This window comes from Larimichthys crocea, chromosome I (genome assembly GCF_000972845.2).
Source record: "Larimichthys crocea isolate SSNF chromosome I, L_crocea_2.0, whole genome shotgun sequence".
NCBI lineage: Eukaryota > Metazoa > Chordata > Actinopteri > Sciaenidae > Larimichthys > Larimichthys crocea.
This window is the reverse complement of record NC_040011.1, coordinates 24,416,607-24,437,340: the sequence shown is the minus strand read 5'-3', so window position 1 is coordinate 24,437,340 and position 20,734 is coordinate 24,416,607. Positions and strand designations below refer to the sequence as shown.

Here is a 20,734-nt window from a genome sequence, read left to right as displayed (position 1 = left end):
TGAGAAGTTACTCGAGACCCTCCTTATGCGGGCACAGAGTGAAGCTTGGCGCTTCCACATTTCCCCTGAATGAAGAAGAACAGATTTCTAAAAAGGCTCCTTTACGTATTTGTTATGTTAACCTTGGAATTTGACTTTAAAAAACAAATAAAAATAACATTCTAAAAATAAAATAACCTTAAGGATCTGCTCTGGAAACTAAAAAGAAAAGAAGAAAGAAAGAAAAAAGAAACCCAAAAACAAATGGAGAGATACTTTCTCTAATTAATAAAGTCTATTAAGTTTTTATTTATGGTAATTAACATTTCACTTGGAAAATATATCTATCCTGTTATTTTGTACTGAACAACAAGAAGTGTGCAGAGTAGAATTAGCTAATACAAGGAAAACCGGAGGAGGATTAAACGATTTGTTCGGCGCTTTTTTGACCTGCCGAGCACTCAACACACTTCACCACCCGACACGTTCATCCACTCCACACACACTTCCTAAACCGACGCAGAGGCTGAAATGCAAGGCGCCAACTGCTCTGCACGATATCTACAGTTCTCATGCTGATACTAAACTCACCCGGCGAAGGCAGAGTCATGGAGCAATTTGGGGTTCAATATCTTCCCAAGAGATCGAACTCACACATGTTTCTTTTGATAGACTCATATTGAGTAGTAACTCTGTTCTGTACCACATTTGCATATGTGCATAAAAAAAAATGATGCTTTTAGATAAAACAAATGACTTATTAAATGTAAACTTTAATCATTTAAATTGAGTTTTTCAAACTATTGAAGGACTTTTTGTTATGAAATAGACACTAAAGGCTTCCAACTGAAATACTCTCTAAAAACATATCAAAATTATTCACGTGTTTACCTATTTATTTTTAATAGACAGTGATCCTGTGCCTGCAGTGTAACTCCAGATGTTTAATATACTTTCCCCTAAAGACAGCTTAGGCCATGCCAAAAGATTTCTATTTTTTTTGGGAGCTAATCCTAAAAACATTTGGAATTCCGGGAAAACTTTGGTAAATGTTCTTTCACAGAGCAGCGACCCAGCAGTCAGTTTTGGTCGGATTCCCCTTTAAGCTCGTTGGTTCTGCTGAACCTCAATGAGACAAACTCCCGGTGTGCCAGCTGCGGTCTCCTCTTTCCGTTCTGTCGACTTGCCCGGGTGGATGGTTTACTTGGCTTGTTCCTGAGGAGCAATAAAAACAAATATGAAACAACCGTTGTTGCTTTAGTGCTAAATCTTCCCCTGCTTTGATTTAATAGGATGTGTGACAGCGATGATGCCTGCTGGGGCTCGAGAGTGCAAACATTCAGCATTAAAACAATCAGAGGCTCATTCACTCACCAATTACACTGTCTGGTAAGTGTGACTGTACTGATGAGTTGGCTTTCATTGTCCAGCTACATTTTAATATGTATTACAGTTGATTTGTGTCCATGAGGTGTTAAATTTACCTTTCAGCAATCCGGCGAGGATGCTGAACGTGTGGTCGCTCTTCCTTTTTGCTCACCATCCTCCTCCTCATCCCTCTTCATCATTCTGCTCGCCTTCTTTTTCTTCTGCCTTTTTCTTCCTTTTTATCTGTGGGAAACACGATGACAAGCTCAAACAGACTTCATGGGTTTCATTCTTGACTGAGATGGAATATCTTTGAGAATCCTTAACCCGTAAAAGCTTTAAAATGATCATTTTACCTTGGATCGAGTTTCATTCATTTGGCACAATTTATCAATTAAACTTGCTCAAGACTGTTAAATTTCCTCACCTGGATCCTCTGTGGCTGCTGTGCTGCTGGGCTGCTGCTGCTGCTGCTGCTACTGTCGCTGCTTCGGCGGCCGTTCCCTCCGTCCTGGTTTCTTTGGAGTCATCTCTTGGTCGTTTTGGTTTCCCTCTCAGCCTGGAGGATAACGACACATATTTAAATACCTAGATCTAATGGGAGTTTTAAAAAGACCGGTTTGTCGGATTCAGTGGCATCTAGAGAATGTAGTTGCTGGTCGCAACCTCCTCGCCTTATCCTTCTCCTTCTAGTATGAAGGAGATACTATGATGGGAGTGGAACATCAGGAAAAAAAATACAGAGAGGCCGTATCTAGAGCAAGTGATTAGGTTGTTGTTCTGAGCTACTGTAGGAAACAGGAGGTTCAACATGATGGACTCTGAGGAGGACGCTGCATCTGTAGATATTAAAGGCTCATACTAAGTAACAAAAACATAACAATTCTTATTTTCTTGACCTTTAAGTAAAGAGGTATAAAATTGTAAAGATTTAAATGGTGGATTTAGATAATGTGCCTTAAACAGACATTGGAGGACAGTACAGGACTAATATGATGCCGACATACATCATCTGGTTTCTTCTCGCTGCCCGGCCCTGCCTCCTTTGGCCTCCCCCTTGGCCTCCTCCTTGGCCTCCTCCTTGGCCTTCCTCCTTGGCCTCCTCCTTGGCCTCCTTCTTTGGCCTCCTCCTTGCCTCCTCTTGTCCTCTGCCTGACTCACTGAAGGGGCGCAACCTGAAAAAGATAAATGTACATACAGAGACTATAAGATCCAGGTTAAACTCAGTTTCTTCATGTTTAATCTCTACAATAAGTATCCATGTCGTAAGATCTCTGGTATTATTCACAGATATATACATTTAATAATTTCAAGACAAGTGTTTAAAGTTTCTTACCACTGCTCTCTCAGGTTGTTGCCTCACTTGCCCTGTTGACTGTTGTCCATCATTACGTCCTCTTCAGCCTGGGTTTCAGTAGATTTAGAGTGTTGAATACACATCAGGACAGATAACCAGAGAAACGAATAGCAGCAACAACAAATCCCACCTCCACAGATTCCTCCATTTCCTCTGACCTCTTCCTCTTCAGTGCTGGTTTACCTGCATGGAAATATGTTGATTGTGATTGTGTCTTTAACTACATACAAGGACCAAGAAGAAAATATTTGTAAAGTTGCTCAAAGCAAAGCTGTCCGCTCCCCGCTGTTAGCCACATTACAAATGACTCATCCTACTATTTACAGCTGGTTAACAGGATGACAGCAGATAATTCACAGCATCATGCTGGAATCCACAAATTAGCAGTTGAGGTCGGGCACATTTGTTAAGCTGGAAAAATGTAGCCACACTCTCCATTCAGTTCAACTAATGTTATTCGCGATTTACAGACCGATGGTATACAACTACAAACACGCTGGAATTCTTACACACAATTTAAAGAAAGAGCAAACCAAACATACGCAGTCAGTGGTTTCTTTGAGTCGGAGCTTCCTGCGGCTTCGGTGTCTTCTGGAGCAGGAGATGGCAGACTGACTCACTTCCACACCGACTTATTTTCTTCGGCACACTTTCTTTCCTCAGTTCTCACAAATTAGAAAAATATTAAATATTGTAAAACCACTAGAAAATGAAGTACAGCACTCAGTGATAATGTCCTCTTCAAAATATATTCATTGTTGTCTGATGTGGTGTGATGTGTGTGCAGCAGATGTGGACCTAACTGAAGCACCGAACATTCATGCGCGTTTAAACGTACCTCTTCGCTCTGAGCGGTTTTTTTTGATGAGGTCTCATCGGTGCTCTCTCGCTTTATTCCATCATCTGAGGTGTGTAAATAATATTAACATCATAGAACACAGAGGGACAACTAGTTTATTATAAAGTGCAATAAAGGAATCTTATAGACTCTGTTATGATAAAACAGAGAAATAATCTTATAATCAGGTCAAATATTTGATGAATTCATTGTATGACTTGATTGATTATTTTGGCTGCTGCACAATAACTATGATGAATAATAAAGCACATGAGCATCTTTCAGGCCTAAAGACATCCGTATCCAAACATGTAACCCAGAAAATCACAAAATCTTCAGACTTGAACAGCATGCCTGTTGGTTTATTTAAGTAACAATCCTACCAGCAGCGGCTTCTTGGGCTGCAGCTCCTGAACGTCTTTCCCCATGACTCAGTGTCTCCTCCGGTTTCTCAGGTCCTTGAGGTTGGTCCTTCTCTGCCTCCTCCTGGTTCTGGATGATCGACCCCTCGCGGTGGTTTGACTTCCACAAGCTTCTCCTGATCGGTCTCCTGAAGATAAAAACACAGAATACAGAAGTCAAAGGAAAACAGGGACCTGCATAAAATAACTGAAGGTCCCCTGAACGTTGAACATGTATTTTAAAAATGTTTCAAACAAACAAAGAACAAAAAAGAACCCCAAAGCACCAATTCAGCAATGACATAATTAATCATTCTATGACATGAAACAGGCTTATTTACCTCAGTAGACGGTTGCCCTTTACTTTCCTTTTCTTCTGTCTCATCACCTGATCACGCCAAAACATAAACAACACATTATTTCATAAAATTAACATTTTCAAAGCAAATAGCGGCTAGACGGAGCCCCAGTCCAATCGTTCAACCTAAAATCATTTAACTGATTACAAATAATATATCACAATATGTCATCTTTTAAAAAATGTTAATGTCTCCAGCTAACTGACAGATCGATTCTATCCTCAGCTACGTACCAGATTCTTTCACCCGCAACTTTCTGACTGGAGCTTTCGTTACGTCTTCCTCTTCCCTCCGTCTTCTCGTCCTACGTGACAAAGAAGTGTTAGCACAGAGGATAGGGGCACTGTGTCAAAAGTGAATTCCAAACAAACTGTTTGATGTTCACCTTTTCTGACGGTCGGATCCCTTCTCATCTTCCTGGCTGTCTGTGCTGGAGACTTTACCTGAAAAACACAAACCGCGGTGTTTGAGATTAACTGCAAACATGTACGGTGGAGAGACACGGAAATGCCGTGACATGAAAATCTGTATTCAGTGTCAAGCTTTTAATGACGCATTCAGCAACAACAAAAAGTAATGATATTAGATTAGGGTGATTTTTTGAAAAGTCACAACTCACTGATTGTTTGACCAGTTCGGACTGATCTCAGATCCACTTTCTGTCATCTCATCAGCTTCTCTGGGGCACTGAGTTCCATCTGAAGAATTATAAAAGATACACATCAACAAAAGGAAGTAATTAATAATTGATTAATAATAATAATAATAATAATAATAATAATAATAGATAAACAGGAGGTAGAAGATGCAGACAAATAAAAAGGTTTGAAACACGGGGTGTGAATGTGAGCAGTAATGTGAGTGAGCATGATTACAGTTTGTGGAGCGGCAACACTTTCTTCTCCACGTGCTTACTCTCTGCCTCACCTAGTGGGAAGAAATCAGTTTAAAAATGTTGCCTTTTATCTTTTGATGAACTCTCTAAAAAAAATAAAATATAATAAAAAAATAAATCTTTTTAATAATACCTTTAAAAAAAAAAAAAATAATTAAAAAAAGAGTATTTTTAAAAGATTCAGAAAAGACTTACTATTATCTACGTCCATCTTGGCCTGGTCGTCCTCAGCTAGCACTTCCTCTGCCTATTGTCAGACAGAGATGACTTTGAATTTCTGCCCCTCGTTAAAATTTTAAGAATAATCAGATGTGTAAACCATGAATGGCGACTCACCTTAGGGCTCGTTGTCTTTGTGTCTGAAACATCTGGCTCAGTTTGCTCTAAAAGTAACAAGAAAATGCTCAAAGTTAAGAATCGGCCAAAGAAAAGCCATCCTGTTCTTTTCGACGAGAACGTTTTCGAACACTCGCCTTGTTCACTGGACATTTCCGACGTTTCTTCTTCTGTGCTTTCCTCTGCGGCTACTCTGACCTCTTCCGCTTCACACGCAACAGCATCGGCAGCTGAAATATTGTAGAAAGTTTAAAAATAAGCGAATGAGGTTGATGCACAGGAAGTGAATGAAAGGAGATAGAAGATAAAAACCTTGTTTGGCAGCTGCTGGTGGTGCCATTTTTTCATCCGGCTGTGTTTCAGGAGCAATTTCTGCACCTTTGGCTTCCTCTTTATTTAAAGAAGCTTGACATTCATCTGAGGTAGTGTCATCCTCCTATGTAGGAGACAGAAGAATGACTTTCCAAAAGAAATAACACACCTTAGAAAGTGCTACTCCCAAAGAAATGCGCCAATTATTAATTTATCAACAAAAAGTCAAAGCAAGGATGTCTTGTGTATGTGTTTTTTTTTTTACCTGTGGAGGAAGAGACCCAGACACTTGAACGCTTTCCACTTCCATTTCTTCCTTTGAATTTTCAGACACATCTATAAAGAGAGATTCAGAATTACATTTAGGAACATTCTGATATGTTTAGGTGGCAAATAATATATACTGTCCATCATTTTTCATTCACCTGCAGTGTTTGGTGTCTCATCGACAAACTCAACAGTCTGCTGAGATGTAACTGGTGCCGGCTCGGTGGCTGTAAACTCAACAGCTTCAGCAGCTGTTTGCACGTCCACAGGAGGATGCTGCTCTTCTTGTTCAGCTTCAGTGGTTTCCATCGGTTGAGAATCTGCGGTCTGATTCACCTCTGGCTCTTCCCTTGTATCTTGGCAAATTAAGCTGGAGGACACTGTACTGTCAGGATCCATGGAGAGCAGAGTCAGAGCCGCTTCTTTCATCTTCATATCGGCATCCTGCAGAGTCATCTCGGGTGTGGCGTCCCCTTGACCGCTCTCAGGTAGAAGTCTGGCCTCTGCCGAGGTGCAGACGTCCATGAGCGCCAGCAGAGCGTCGGCTTCGGCCGGCACAGCTGGGATCTCGCTGAGCCGCGACTCTGTTTCGCCCTCGGGTGGCTCGGGGGTGATGTCGCTTAAAGCGTCACAGGTGTCGTCGGAGAATGAGGTGGTGACAGTGGTGGTGATGGGATCAGAGTCGGTGCTGGTATCTTGGAGAACAGGGCGTTTCTTCGGCTGCTCCTCTGCGTCGAGACTCTGCGAGGAAACTGAAGACTTTGAAGATTTATCCGATCTCTCCACTTTGTCTTCTTTGGGTGCTTTCTTCTCTTCTTGGCTGTCATCTCTCTTTTCTGGGAGCTTCTCTTTCTTCTCCAGTTTTTTCTTTGCACTCTTGACTTCTGATTTCTCATGCAGAGGTTCCTCGGAGACTTTCCGCTGTTCCTTTGCATTTCCTTCTTTCTTCTTCTCCTTTGCTGTCTCAGGTTTGCTGACCGGTGCACTTCCTGTGCTTTTGACGTCTGAACTCTGAACTTTATTATCCGTCTTTGATGACAGAGTCTTCGTTTCCTCTTTGGATTTAGATTTAGCTTTTTCTATCCTTCCTTTTTCTGTTGTCTTCACCCTTTTTGGATCTTTGTCAGTGTCCAAGCTCGACTTGTTTGGCTTCTGGCTGTCTTGATCTGCTTTAGTTTTTTCCTTCTCGCTGTCTTTACTCTCCATTTTCGATTTGGGTTTGTCTCCTTGTCTGTCCTCGGAGTGGCTCTTTGACCTTTTCAGGACTTCCTTGGAGTGCTTATCTTTCTTCTTGCTGCTGTCGGACCCGGGCTCCATGTCAGACCGATCCTCAGAAGAACCGGCCGAATCAGGGCGGAGCAGCTGCTTGATATCACTTTTAGCTGAAGTTTTCTCTCCCTTGACCTTTTCTTTTTCTTTGCTCTTATCTTTATCCTTCTCCTTTTCTCTGAGTTTGTCCTTGTCTGCCTTCACGGTCTCCACGGATGGAGCTTTCACCTTCTTCACAGTAGCATCTTTAGGACCCTCGTCTGCCTCTGACACAGTCAGCTTTCCTTCTCTTGTTGTTCCCGACATTTTCTTCTCATTTTTAATCTTAGGCTTCTTCTCACCTTTCTCTTCAGAGGACACTTTAACAGCAGCACCTTCCTTCTGCTGAGATTCATCCGCCTGATGTTCAGGTTTTTTCTCCTGCTTTTGTTTGAGCTTGGCACGTTCATCCGACAAGCTGCGCTCTTTCTCTTTGCGTTCTTTAGAGTGAAGCTCTTTACGGGACAACCTATCAAATTTCCCAACTGAACGTTGTTTGAGAGCCTCTTGGGAACCTTGCTCCAACTCCAAGATGAAGGAGTGTGTCCGGCTTTTTTCAGACAGCTTTCTGGCTTCGCTGGAATCCTCTGAGACGCTGCCGCTTGTCCTCCTGTGTCGCTCGTCAGACGATGCCGATTCTGACAGATTTCTTATCAGTTTGGGCTGTGGAGTCTTGGAAGTTGTAGATTTCACTTCCTAATTTTGAAACAACAAAACACTCGTTACAACTGACCAATCCAAGAACAGACTTGTCATCTATAATGAAATCTGTCACATACTGCTTTCTTGGATCCTTCTGCATCTCCCTTCTTTTTGCTTGAAACATCTCCCTCTTTCCTGAAGGATGGAATTGATGAATGCATTTATAGCTTTTGTACATCCAAACATTTGGTCGTTCCGTCAGAGTTTTTGATCACCTACCTCGAGTCTAGCTTCCTCTTCCTGTTGAGGGCCATTTTCTTCTCCAGGACTTTCCTTTCTTTACGAGCCTCTTTGGCTCTGGGGCCCTCCAGCCCGGCAGAGTCCCCACTCTTTTGTTTTTTGTGATCTGTGTACGAAATGTTAAAAGAGAGGATATGAAGCTATTTTGAGGAACAAGCAGTGTGACTAAAAAAATGGACATCACGCAATGCAATTCATAGATTATATTAATTTATAGATACGATGCGGACCAAAAATCCTGTGGAAACTGCAGCTATTATGACAAAGGTCAATCGTGATGGTCCCAAATGGACCCCCACCACAGAACATTACATATTTACATGTAAACATACACTAGCCTAGCCTTATAACAACATTTTTGGTTGTTGTACTCGGCCATGTAACGCCTGACAAAGAGCTCTGAAGCCAAGTTCAAGCCCACAACTGTGACAGCACTTGACAGCAGGCAGCACACACGAGACAAAAATACCTTGCTCTTCAGTCTGCCCTGTTTTCTGTTTGCGCTTCTCCTCCATTCGCTCTCTGTTCTGTTGTCTCTTGAGCAGCCTTTCCTCTTTGTCCTTTGCCTGTGATAGGCGTCAGTGATAGGAAACAACGATTAAAACAGCAGTCCATAAAAATCTGTGTGGCTTTAAACTCCACTTCAAGCAAAGACGTTCTGCTAATTCTGTACCTTCAACATTAACATCAGTACAACTCACCGCAGACCTCCGACGCTCCTCCACAGTGACTTCATCATCTGAGTCGCTATAGTAACGGGAGTAGAGGAAGGGCTTGTGAACGTAGGCCTTGCGGCGAGGTTTGCGATCTTCTTCTGCGTCTCCGGTGCGTTTCTTTTCTGCGCTCTCACCTTGATCTGGTGAAAGAACAAGCAACTCGACTAAATATAAACGGAACTAGTGTAGGTGGTAGTAGAGACAGAAGTTAACACTTCATGAGACGGTAAACAGGAATAAAAAGGCTGAGACCATCTGATAGAAGCTCTCCCTCTTCAGAAGATTCAGACTGCAGCTCCTCATCTTCACTTTCTTCCTCAAATGACGACAGGTCGCTGGTGTGGACGGAGCTCACTGTGATGTCACTCAGGCCCTCCAGGTCCGAGTCCTCCAAAAAGTATTCTGCAGGGCAAAAAACACAAGATTTTCAATTTCAGTCACTTTCAGCACGATCTTTATCCATGCTGAAATATGCATATCCACGTGTATCATCAGAAAAGTTATTATAAATAAGGTCACAGAATATTGTGTGCATGCTAGAACCAGAAATATAAAAAGGTACAACACCTCACCTTCCTTTATCCTCTCTCTGGCTTTCTGCTTTGCCTGACTAGATTTCAGCAGATCATCATCCTGCTTTTCCTCTGAGGGTTTCCCAGTGGTTTTGCTCGCAGCTTTATCTTTCTCCTCCTCTATAAACTCCTGAGTTCCCGTCTCCTCCTCTTCCACCTTCATCTCCTCTAATAACCCCTCTTTTCCAACATCCATCTGCTCCTGGGTGTCCTCGGTCTTCACCTCTAACGCCTGGACCTCTGATGCCAGCTCCTCTGCGTCTTCCAGTGTCTTCCCATCATGTTGGCCGTCTCCTTCCTCGACGATGCACATGTCCTGCTCGCCCTCCTCCACCAGCTGCATGGGCTCATCTGAAGCATGGCCTTTACGTCCTTTATCTGAGCTTGAACTGGCCCACACGCTGGCCTCCTGGTTCAGAGAGGTTATGGTGTCCAGGATGGACATGGCGTCGCTGGCTGAAGTGGTAGCTGGAGTAGATGATGAGGCTGTAAAAAATGTAACGTCACGTGTTAACTATGGCAGTGTAAGCCAGACATTTAGAAGATTATTATTAGATTTTCATGAAACCAAACATGCTAATGGGATGAAGTTGTGTGCACCTTGCTCAAAAATGCTGCTGTCTGGTTTGGTCTCTGTTGGAGGCGGTGGGGGTGGTGGTTCTTCAGAGCAGCTGCCAGGTGACAGAAATTCACGGACCACCCTCTCCACCTGCGGCCTGAAGATGTGGTTTATCTTGGGATCTACCACCTGGGCCACAATCCTGTCCACTCCCTGCTCCAGCATCCCAGATCTAAGAGGAACGGTTTGATTAAAAACTAGTTTCCGAGACATCACAAAGCCTGAAAAGTAGAGAACACTTTGGGATGCTAAGAACTAATTGTTGCTCCATGCTCACTTACTGCAGCACGAGTTGTCTGATGTTGTTCCTCAGCTGGTTCTTGTTCAGATGAGGGCTCCATGTGTGATTAGAGAGGTGATTAGAGACAAAGTTGTCCACTCTTTGTTTTAGGTTCAAGTAAGCGGGCTGCAAGAGAAAAAGCAAGCAGAACATTAGAACAGGTGAGAGGTTACCAACGTACAGCAACGACTACAGCTACTGCCTCTGCAAATACCCCCACCTCATACATCATCATTAGTGTATCTGCTCAATAATTAACTTGATTATAGGATGAAAATAGGCTTGTGTTGAAACAGTGGGACATTCATCACATACCTTTAGCATGTAGAAAATCATTTAAAGTGCTAAATTTCAAACTTTTGAATTCAATTACCCTGGATTGTCGTTCACATGCGCCTTTTGTTCATGTCAAAATTTGATCAGGGTGTCAGCAGTCTTTGCTTGTAACCAATAACACAACTATACTCTACTACTATACTATTTTCTATTGCACTATGCACATTTTCTGTTTAAAAATCTACATTTCTACTGTACTATAGCTTTTATTGTTTCATGTGATTTTCTCGTTTGCACCGGGGATATGTGTCAATCCTCTGCATGTCCTGTGCAGTGTTGACAAATAAAGCTGTCTTGACTTGATACCGATCCTCTAAGTGCCTAAATGTGAAATGTGATTGATGATCATCACCTGTCATCCTTCATCATTAGCTGACATTAAAAAAAGAAACTCATGTTCTGGTCTGCTGAGTGACTGAGTGAACCTCACAGGGTGTGTTTACAGATGTGGCTGTGGTAGCTCAGTACAGACACCTGCTTCCAATGTTCCTCTGAATAGACTCAACCATAAATGTTACATCATCCCTCACCACAACAACAACAACAACAACAACAACAACAACAACTACAACAACAACAACAACAACAACAACAACAACAGAAGTCACTAAACAGTCAAAGATCTGACGTCATGTTTTTTTAACCGTTACCTTTGTATCAACGTCTGCCAGGCAGTCCCTCCTGAACTGGTCGAAGAGTCCCTGTGTCTTCAAGTGACTGACGATCATCGAGACCAGCTGCGGGTCTCCGGGCGGTAAACCGGCCATGTCTGAATGTAGTTACCGTTAACTCTGAGTCGATGGATTAAAACAGTCGATACCGTGAACACGTGAGGTGACGGCAGAGTATCAGACACCGGGCTGCTGTTGTGGTCTGTGAAGTTCGAAGCTAGTTTGACCCGGAAGGACACTGCATCCCGTGACAAAAACGCCTCTATTAAACCGGAAATGCTTTTAAAAGCGAGGGCTTCGCTACCAAAATAAAACTTAAAAATATTAATTAAGAATAGAATGAATTAATATTAAGAATAAAAATGATAGAAAATCTCTGGTAACACTATTAAATGTCTTCTTAGGTTCCGATTTTGACATAAATGTGCTAGGTGCAGTGCGAAATTAAACGTTTCACATTCTATCATATTGTCGTTATACGATAGATATATATTACAGAAGCGTATTGCTGCATGCCTCATTACTCATTACGTTATAACGTGATATGTTTCCTGTCATCCAAGAAGACGACTTTTTGAAGAAAATAGAAAATGTGATGGCAGCGGTGGGATTCGAACCCACGCCCCCGAAGAGACTGGAGCCTTAATCCAGCGCCTTAGACCGCTCGGCCACGCTACCGTGAGACTCTGCTATCGTCAAGTCGATTTTTGAAGGTAACATTACATGCATTACGGTGATAGTTGTACTTTTTTTTTTAAACCAATAATTTACTGCGGACTACTGTCACTTATACACATGAACCATTTCCTACTTCAGAATATACACGCAGGTCCCAGTCTCGTTGGGTACACGTATCTTAAACCAACGCAGCCCTGCAATAAACCCTACATAAATGAAGGTACAGTCGTCAGCTTTTGTTTAAACTTCATTTAAAAAGGGTCACCTTGATACAAATAAGGTGGATAAAATATTAAAGACATGTCTGAATAAATAAACAGCTACATAACCACTAACAGACTACAGCCTTGAAAATTACAAATTTAAATCTTAAAATCAAAGAATAAGCTGAACCTAACCTTCAGAAAATTGAATTTATTAACACTTTCCAAAGTTATTAGCGGCTAATGTTATGTTGTTTAAGTTTTTAAGGTCACAACAATTCACACATACAAATTATTTTATAATATTTATTAGAAATTTAAAGTACAGTTGAGGGAAAATAACATGCTTTTCACCCCAACCCTTAAAACACCTTAAACTATTTGAGAATATATATTCAGCATTAGGCTGTTCCAACAGTAGTACTTTGGTGTCAACACCACCAGATACAGAAATCCAAAATAGAGCTGTGTCCATTTTTAAAAGTTTTTGGAAAGAAAGGACAGTAAAAACACCTCTAGGCAACATACTAGACATAGATAATGACAGCACACTGTACAATATAAAAAAGTGGGTATGCATTTATACCCTTCATAAAATGTGCCAGAATAATGGCAGTTTGAAGCCCATGGCAGTGAAACTGAAACATGCTGGCCCCAAGTCTGTTGTGAAGGACAGATTTAAAAAACACCCCTCAGTGGGTGATAAGCAAGCAGGCCAAGTGGGCTCAGGATTTCTTGGCAGGGCAGGTGGGAGGTAGGACTCGGCGTGAGTTGGAGCGCACCCACGGGTGGTCAATGACACTCTGTAGTGAGAGACGGTCGGTGGGATTGTGGCGGAGCAGTTTGGACACCAGGTCCCGTGCACCATCTGAGATGGTTCTGGGAAACTTCAAATCCACCTGAGAACAGAAAGGTCAGTTTATTTAACTAATCTGAAGAATGCAGCACAAACTATGACATGTATTCAATAAGGATGCACAACCAAACTCATCTTTCATCATTTCAGATTAAAATATCATAAAGACCAAGTGTCTGAACTTTGCATTCTCTAAAACAGCTTGGACGTAAAAATAGTTTTAAAGGATTAAAGAGTTAACAGAACAGATGTGGACCACCAAGATAAGCACAACATTGGTCAATTACAGTAATTATGTACAGATGAAAGTTCAAGTTTATTACAACCTTTAAACATTATAAAAATGATTGTAAACCACCACAGGAAAGTATTTAGGGGCAAGAAACACCAGGTGTACAGCAGCATACAGATGTAATCAGACAACTTGTGAACAGTTTAGACATTTTAGCCAAGTGAGAGATAATCTGTCACTGCACAGGAAAACGGTCTGCACACGTACGGGAGGTTCAAACCATGAATTTGTTATGCATCTCCATTTTATCTTCCAAGTAAGTTTGGCCAACCTGGCAGTTTGTTAAAAACCTTCTATATTTGTATTGTTTTGTATAATATTATTACACTCAGGACACTACAACACACAGTACCAACCTTCATAATTCTTTTGTAGGTTTCTGAATGACTGGCAGTTTCAAAAGGTGGGTTGCCGATCAAGCATTCGTAGCAGAGGACCCCGATGCACCACAGGTCCACTTTCTCACTGTGGGTGTGGCCCTCAATCATCTCTGGGGGGAGGTAGTCCAGTGTCCCACACATTGTGCGACGTCTGGATTGGTTTAAAACATAGAGATGAGGAGAGACCAGAAATTCATGTGACACAATACAGCAGTGTCATGCTGTTTCTGACAGAATAGAATAGTGCACTGACATTATGAAACATGAATGGCACTGTGGTTGCTCACCTTAGAGATGGTGCATGGACAGACCAACCAAAATCAGCAATTTTCAGCTCTCCACGGTAGCCGAGAAGCAGGTTCTCCGGCTTGATGTCACGATGAATCACTTTCTGCTCATGGCAGTACAAAAGTGCATCAGATATCTCCTCCATGTACTAGAAATGTAAAAAGGTTGGCTTTAGATTTATGGCAGTGTTGGCTTTAACACCTAAATAATGCAAACTATGTAAGAGAATTTAAATTAATTATAGATGTAAACAAATCTAGTAGTCAAACTCAAAACATAGAATATATACAGGATTAACAATCTAATTTACAAACTAGATTCCCTGATTAAAAACTATAATGGCAAATGAAAATCAAACTTTTAAAAGCAGGAACAATTCTTACAGTGGCAGTGCGCTGGTCATCAAATCTTCCACATCTCTGTAGCTCCTTGTACATCTCACCACGTGGGGCGTACTCAAGCACCAAGAAGACCCTCTTTCGATCATGAAAATAATTGTAGAAGCGCAAGATGTTGGGATGCCTGAGGCGAAAAGAAGTTGTATTTTAGGACAGCCAAAACCAACCCAAATAAAACAATGTCACAAGTCAATCATATTTGTGCAGGCTCAAGCTAAATAAATATGAAATGGCCTTCAGGAAAGCGATATAGAAGAGTTGTAATGACAGACATTCTTCCCAGAATTAAGCCCTCCTTACTGCCCGGTTTGATTGAAATTATACTCACTTCAGATGTGCCTGAATCTCAATTTCCCTCCTGAGTTGATGCTCCACGCCCTCCTTTTCCATCTGTGACTTGAACAACACCTTGAGTGCTACAATGGCTTGCAGCTTCTTCGCCCTTGCAAGATAGACATTGCCAAATTTGCCCTTGCCCAGTGGTCGACCGATGTCAAAGTCATCAATGGATATTTTCCTGGGGGAAAAAGTACAACACCACCATTAAAATGCGGCCACCACGTTAATGTTTCAGTGTCGCAAACAACAGAACTGGAAACCAATACACAACTCAAGAAGCACTGGAATATACTTACTTTGAGGCAGAACTGGAGGCTACACATTCTTTTCCAGGGCCTAAAAACAATACAATCAAGTCAGGCACATTTCCTGGGGGATGTCTTCCTGAGATTGTTGTTTGTATGTGAAGACGGTTAATGTTACCTGTGATAGCATTTCTGTCCATCTCTGCTCGTGGCTTCACCTGAACACGCTGTGGTCCTGCCACCATGCTTGGAATTGCAAACTGATATTAAGAAAAAAATGCACAGAATTAGGAAGGTACATATACATACATACATACATACATACATACATATATCTTAGTTTAAGCCAATACTAGTTTCATATAATAAATGCATATTCATATCAGCCAATACTGACATTCTGATTACAAGTGCTGGAAATTAAATGTTGCCTGAGAGCAATTATTGTATCTTACCGTTCTTTGGAAACCCCCAGGGTTATAATTTTCCTTATTCTGTAAAGACATAAAGACACACAGCCAGCATTAAATTACAGTACATTGGTGTAACATCTCGTTACTCGTCATTTAAGAAAACACTTATTCTACCAACCAATCCAGACTTTACATGGCACTATCTATCTATCTGATGCCGCTTTGATCAAAATTTGTGACACCTTAATTAAAACAGAACAATGACTGATAACCAGCAGTGTTTTTCTCTGTCACTTCATAAATGTGTGTGTTTACTGGAAAGCCAGTATATACAACAATGCCACACACTAACTCACGGTTTTCTAAAGAGAGACTAATAGTATGACTACATTACTACACTGTTGTCTCGGAGTGCATTAAACTGTGAGGTCTTGCTTAAATAAAAAATCTCATTTATTATTTAAATAAAGCAGATTTGAACGCCACATATTGTCATATTTTAGTTACAGTTATTATCAATGCAGCTCTCCAGTTAAAAATGCTAAAGCAGGCCACTGTTCGGGTCGGCTAACGTTGGTCTCTTGTTGGCTGTAACACAGGGACTACCTACTATTGTACAAGTTTATTTCTCTTAAATAGCACCTGCTAATGTATACAAATCGACGTGTGTAACGTTACGTGCATCACATTACACACTGCGTGTTATTTCTAACACAATGTAACGAGGCGTTGTGCTAAGTTAGCGCAATAAGATAGCAGACCTAACGTTAGCTCGTTAGTGAGCTAAAAAAACAGTGTCGACTTATATAAACCGCTCGTTATTACACATATGTGTGGCTCAGTGTTGTTTCTCTATCAAACATTAAAAAACAAAAACGTACCTGCATCGTAGTGAATAACTGTAGTATGAAGGTTTAATGGAGAAAGTCCAGCCGTACTGTTTTCAAGTTCCGTGGCCGCCAACGTTTTCAAAAAGCTACCCTTCACGAACCTGATTGGTCGATATGACACACATACAAAGCTCCCATTGGTCAGAATTTTTGTAAGCGAGTGCGTGTCATTGGTGTTCGCCAACGCTCGTCAAACGTCGACCCGCCCCCTCTCTTCCTGTTGCTCTTGAACAGGTTTCTACAGTTTTCTTTGCGAGCGGCGCCAAAACAAATAAATCCCATTCATTTCATTAATACAACTGATCAATATATTCCTGTATCATGACATTGTTGATGTTCAGCTGAATTTAGTTTATTATCATCATTATGAAATATCTGTTCTGTTCAGCTATGAACTATGTCAGACTATTTTTGTCTCCTGTGCACTTTAAAATCCTTCTTAATGTATGCATACATATCACAATAGAATATTGCCATGTCTCAACCCCAGCATGAAATGCATACAACTTAATCAGGTCATTGTAAATGAGCCATATTCCTCAGTTTATCCTGTCACATTTTCACCTTATAACATAAAAACTGATAAAATAAAAAAAATATATATATTTTTTTTGTTGATCATGGCAGCAATAGGCTTTACATAGTAAGCACAGTGCACAGTGTTTCAGTTACTTATCTGACTTCTATTAATTATCAATTTCCCCCATTCAGAGGCAGCTGCTGTTATGTTTTTTGTTCTTAAAGAGTTTATGTGCGCAGGTTTGTTGATCACCTATTGGACTTCATGAGACACTGGTCTAGCAGTCGAAACAAAGATCTCAAATGAACAAAATACAAAGACACTTGAGACTTGTATATACATGTATTTGTTCAAAATAGATTTATTTAAAACATCCGCTAATTCATACATTTAAAGGAGGTTAAAATGCTTGGTTTAAATGCAACACAATTCATGTCGGTGACACAAATCCTTTCCTCATTAATACAATAAAGACACATTTAAAATGATCACTTCTTATTTTATAATTTCTAAAAATCAAAAAGAAAAAAAAATGGGAGAGTAACAGTCCGTTATGCTGTTCTTCTGTTACACCAAACAGCTGCTTGTAACAGATATATTTTCTGAACGTATACATTGTTGTGAAGAAAGGAAGGAACAGGAAACAGGTGGATCATTGCCAACAGTATGTTTCAGCTCTCTGCTTCAGTAGCTGATATCTGCTTATTTCTTTACTGTGTAGCAGAGACAGGTCCACTTTAACTATAATATACCAGGCCCATTTAACTATACACTACACTAAAAACGTATTTTATTTTGTCTGTGTGTGAGATAGGATTTTTTACATGTGAGCAATCAGTTTGGAAGTCAGATTTTAACCTTAAAAAAAATAGTAAAGCACGGTTAAATGATGTTTGAGTCATCGCTGTGATCACGTAACTTTTTTCAGGTGTTTTGGCTGTTTAAAGTATCCATAAAGAGTTAATCATTTGATGTTCTATCAAAATGTATGGTCAGTATAAAGCTCCATTAAAAGTAAGCTCCTATTTAAGTTTGAAGGTAAAATGACTTAAAATATTACAAAACAAAATAACAAAATTAAAGCCACATTCAGCAAAAGTATGGCCCTGAATTATATGGATTATTTTGCTTATCTCGAACACATCGTTTTTTTAGTTGCACATTAGAAACTGGTTTTCCTCCTCTGGATATTGAGGTTAGCAGATGAAAAAGTATTCAGCAAGAAAATATATTTAAATATCTCATCAGAGCTTACAGATTTCTGTGGTATTATGCAGTAGATGTTTGGTCAATGATAAAATCATTTTGTTGACATGAAGGTCTGAATATCTGATTTGGAAAGTTATCCAAACTGGTTGTCTGACTTTTTGTAGTATTGCTTGAATATGTATGAGAGAGGACTATGAAGGCGATGACTGGGCAGAGTCATAAGCATGACGCAATATTAAAACCTTAAGCCATTCATTAAATCCATAACACTATATAACATTACATATGCCTATGTGAAATTAAGTGTTATCCAGATTGGCCACTTGTATACAGCACTAGTGGAGACTTCATTCAGTCCGCATTGATCTGAACAGAGCAGTTGGTGAAAAATAGCGTGCAGGACGGCAGCAGGACAGCCAATGAGCGACGCAAACTTGGAATGGGATCGTTCAGATCTAGCGTCATGTTCTCGTCGTTGCTGTTATCCTCACCTTCCGCTTCCTCGTCCTGTTCTTCTCCATCACCACCCTCCCCCTCCACTACTGGTGGACACTGCCGAGGCTGGAAGATCACGTCCAAAAACTCCAGCCGGCGGAGCCCACGGAGCATCCTGCAGCTCCGCACTATCTGCATCTCGCTGAGCGTGCAGGCCCACAGACACAGACACTTCAGGTCCTTCAGACGGCTGGCACATAGCAAGCCTGGCCCAACCTCCTTACCACCCAGACTCAGCTCATCCAGCCCGAGCCATCCTGCACCAAGACCGAGTGAAGCCATCTGTAATTGGTAGCCTTGTCGCCCAGTGATGCCTATTTCCAGAAACTTGAGCCTGGAAAGCCCTTCCACACCACAGATGCCATCCTTGGCAGCACAGCTCCTGAGCCCGTTAGCCGTCACACGAAAGGTATCGCGCAGCTCCAGTCGACTGAGCCTCTCCCATGATGTCAGACTCTGCAGATGCTGGTCTGTGAAAGAGGGCACGTTGTTAAGGACTAACCTCGCAATACCAATTCCTGATGGAGAGCCAAGCCCTTTTCCTTTCTGATCCCTTCTTTGCTGTTGAGCACCAACACTGGATGTGGCTTCTGCTCCTTCTTGGGAACAAGCAGGCGAAGGGAGAGTCTGCTTGAAAAAATCACGAGGCAGCTCACAGCCACACAGCTCCAGCACCTGCAAAGATGGAGGTAGGAGCTGGCAACTGGGTAGGGCTCTCAAGTCTGCATGCAGAAGATAGAGCTTACTCAGGCGAGGGCACTTTGTGGACAAAGCTTTGAGCCAAGACTCAGAGAGGAAGGTACCCCCTCGGGCAGAAAGCAGCAAACCACGCAACCGTAGGCACCTCAGTCCACAACCCAGGTACTGACGCAGCAGGAGCCAAAGTATGCGGGATGTCACCTATCACACAATGGACAGTCCATGACATGTGTGTGTGTGATGAGGGTGGGAGATGGGAGGCAAAAGAGAGATGGTTTACATCAATAATCGCACACACACACATCCACATTCATTCACTTCAGAGGCTTATGGCAAAACAAGTTTATTTGTACGGCACTTTTTTTTTAATACACAGACAATTCAAGTGCTTACAAAAACATCGAAAGTCAAATACAGCATACATCGTTAAAATGTTCGCAACTGATTTAAAATAGATTCAAAAGGAGCATGTGCAGGGCGGATAATGACGAGTGCTAAAAAGGTTCAGTCGAAGACGGCGGAGAACATAAAAGTCAGAGTTTGTTTTAGAGGTTTGTTCTGTGAAGCCTAGTAACTACCTCTCTCCATGTTTAGTCTGGATCAAGTCAGTAAACCGGCCAACAGGGTTCACGTGATAAAAGACAGTCAAAGATGTATGTTTGTGTACTTTTTGTATGTACTATGACACACTGTAAGTCAGTGCAAAGCAATTTATTGATGTGATCTCTCTTGTAAAAACTCTTGTATTGTTCATTCTATGATGATTTACAATGAAGCGGCTCTACAGACACATCCTGGTGTACAGATGATCGACTTAAGATCATTTAGGAAGCAGAAGAAGATGAAACAGTACACTGAGGACAGATGGAAAAAAGAAAAGAAAAGGCTGAAGTCACACTGTTACTAACACTCTTACCCCTTTCCATGCAGTCAGGTCGACAAGTCTCCACAGTCTTTGGTCTTTAACGAGGCGTTTCCATCTCTTACACACTCTGAAAACAACGCAGACACCGTAAACACAAACAAACGACTGCATCATGTGACATGAGTCACAACAAAGGCAGAGATAACTGCTGAAGACACTGTCAAAGTAAAGTTACATCTCCCTTGTTACCTCCCGGCTCTGACGACCTCCCGTACGCTCAGATAGGACAGCACGTCGATGAGGATGTTCTCGGGGCAGTAGTCCAGCTCGCAGGCTTTGAATTCATCCATCTTGTAAACAAAACTCTTCAAAACCTCGCAGCACGGACTGATATCGCGACGGACACAG

At 41.5% G+C, this 20,734-nt stretch overlaps 3 protein-coding genes, 1 long non-coding RNA gene and 1 other non-coding gene across 7 annotated transcripts in view; all 5 read right to left on the bottom strand.

Annotated features, from left to right (window-relative positions):
- Positions 1 to 11,799, bottom strand: part of bod1l1 (biorientation of chromosomes in cell division 1-like 1) — an 18,208-nt gene extending 6,409 nt beyond the window's left edge. For both annotated transcript variants that reach the window (XM_027282014.1, XM_027282017.1), the window contains exons 1-15: positions 11,536 to 11,799; positions 10,551 to 10,675; positions 10,251 to 10,441; positions 9,651 to 10,136; positions 9,331 to 9,480; positions 9,064 to 9,218; positions 8,832 to 8,928; positions 8,342 to 8,468; positions 8,200 to 8,257; positions 6,271 to 8,116; positions 6,111 to 6,181; positions 5,846 to 5,969; positions 5,671 to 5,763; positions 5,534 to 5,580; positions 5,393 to 5,444 (exon numbers count right to left, since the gene is read on the bottom strand). In XM_027282014.1, the coding sequence (XP_027137815.1) occupies positions 5,393 to 5,444; positions 5,534 to 5,580; positions 5,671 to 5,763; positions 5,846 to 5,969; positions 6,111 to 6,181; positions 6,271 to 8,116; positions 8,200 to 8,257; positions 8,342 to 8,468; positions 8,832 to 8,928; positions 9,064 to 9,218; positions 9,331 to 9,480; positions 9,651 to 10,136; positions 10,251 to 10,441; positions 10,551 to 10,675; positions 11,536 to 11,652 (3,739 nt within the window). In that variant the 5' untranslated portion in view covers positions 11,653 to 11,799. The remainder of the gene's footprint in view (positions 1 to 5,392; positions 5,445 to 5,533; positions 5,581 to 5,670; positions 5,764 to 5,845; positions 5,970 to 6,110; positions 6,182 to 6,270; positions 8,117 to 8,199; positions 8,258 to 8,341; positions 8,469 to 8,831; positions 8,929 to 9,063; positions 9,219 to 9,330; positions 9,481 to 9,650; positions 10,137 to 10,250; positions 10,442 to 10,550; positions 10,676 to 11,535) is intronic.
- On the bottom strand, positions 4,064 to 4,548 carry LOC113746431 (uncharacterized). The gene is made up of 3 exons (XR_003462858.1): positions 4,536 to 4,548; positions 4,285 to 4,331; positions 4,064 to 4,092 (listed from the first exon to the last, which is right to left on the bottom strand). It is a non-coding gene; the product is annotated as an uncharacterized LOC113746431 (long non-coding RNA).
- A 353-nt stretch (positions 11,800 to 12,152) lies between the features above and the next one.
- trnal-aag (transfer RNA leucine (anticodon AAG)) lies at positions 12,153 to 12,234 on the bottom strand. The gene has a single exon. It is a non-coding gene; the product is annotated as a tRNA-Leu (tRNA).
- A 495-nt stretch (positions 12,235 to 12,729) lies between these two features.
- On the bottom strand, positions 12,730 to 16,656 carry aurkb (aurora kinase B). Its single transcript, XM_010743030.3, has 9 exons — positions 16,530 to 16,656; positions 15,691 to 15,729; positions 15,414 to 15,495; positions 15,287 to 15,326; positions 14,980 to 15,168; positions 14,637 to 14,775; positions 14,253 to 14,401; positions 13,942 to 14,116; positions 12,730 to 13,336 (listed from the first exon to the last, which is right to left on the bottom strand). The coding sequence occupies exons 1-9, from the start codon at positions 16,533 to 16,535 to the stop codon at positions 13,163 to 13,165; spliced, it is 993 nt and encodes a 330-aa protein (XP_010741332.1). The 5' UTR covers positions 16,536 to 16,656; the 3' UTR covers positions 12,730 to 13,162.
- Positions 16,657 to 17,403: 747 nt separating this feature from the next.
- Positions 17,404 to 20,711, bottom strand: LOC104928695 (F-box/LRR-repeat protein 12). 2 transcript variants are annotated; one of them, XM_027282377.1, is made up of 4 exons: positions 20,576 to 20,711; positions 20,378 to 20,453; positions 19,509 to 19,662; positions 17,404 to 19,232 (listed from the first exon to the last, which is right to left on the bottom strand). In XM_027282377.1, exons 1-4 carry the CDS (start codon positions 20,674 to 20,676, stop codon positions 18,619 to 18,621), a joined length of 945 nt encoding a protein of 314 aa, XP_027138178.1. In that variant the 5' UTR covers positions 20,677 to 20,711; the 3' UTR covers positions 17,404 to 18,618. The 2 variants fall into 2 exon arrangements, with proteins under 2 accessions (XP_027138178.1, XP_010741334.1); XM_010743032.3 differs by having other exon boundaries at positions 17,404 to 19,662.
- Between the last annotated feature and the right edge of the window lie 23 nt (positions 20,712 to 20,734).

What these genes read in the sequence shown, in the direction of transcription:
- LOC104928695 (XM_010743032.3), bottom strand. Translation starts at nt 20,676, where the DNA reads ATGGATGAATTCAAAGCCTGCGAGCTGGACTACTGCCCCGAGAACATC. An exon ending in GAGGTCGTCAGAGCCGGGAG is followed by an intron (nt 20,454 to 20,575) that starts GTAACAAGGGAG and finishes CGTTGTTTTCAG; the next exon opens with AGTGTGTAAGAGATGGAAAC. An exon ending in ACCTGACTGCATGGAAAGGG is followed by an intron (nt 19,663 to 20,377) that starts GTAAGAGTGTTA and finishes ATTGTGTGATAG; the next exon opens with GTGACATCCCGCATACTTTG.
- aurkb (XM_010743030.3), bottom strand. An exon ending in CTGGGGGTTTCCAAAGAACG is followed by an intron (nt 15,496 to 15,690) that starts GTAAGATACAAT and finishes TCTTAATATCAG; the next exon opens with TTTGCAATTCCAAGCATGGT. An exon ending in CCTACAAAAGAATTATGAAG is followed by an intron (nt 13,337 to 13,941) that starts GTTGGTACTGTG and finishes TTCTGTTCTCAG; the next exon opens with GTGGATTTGAAGTTTCCCAG.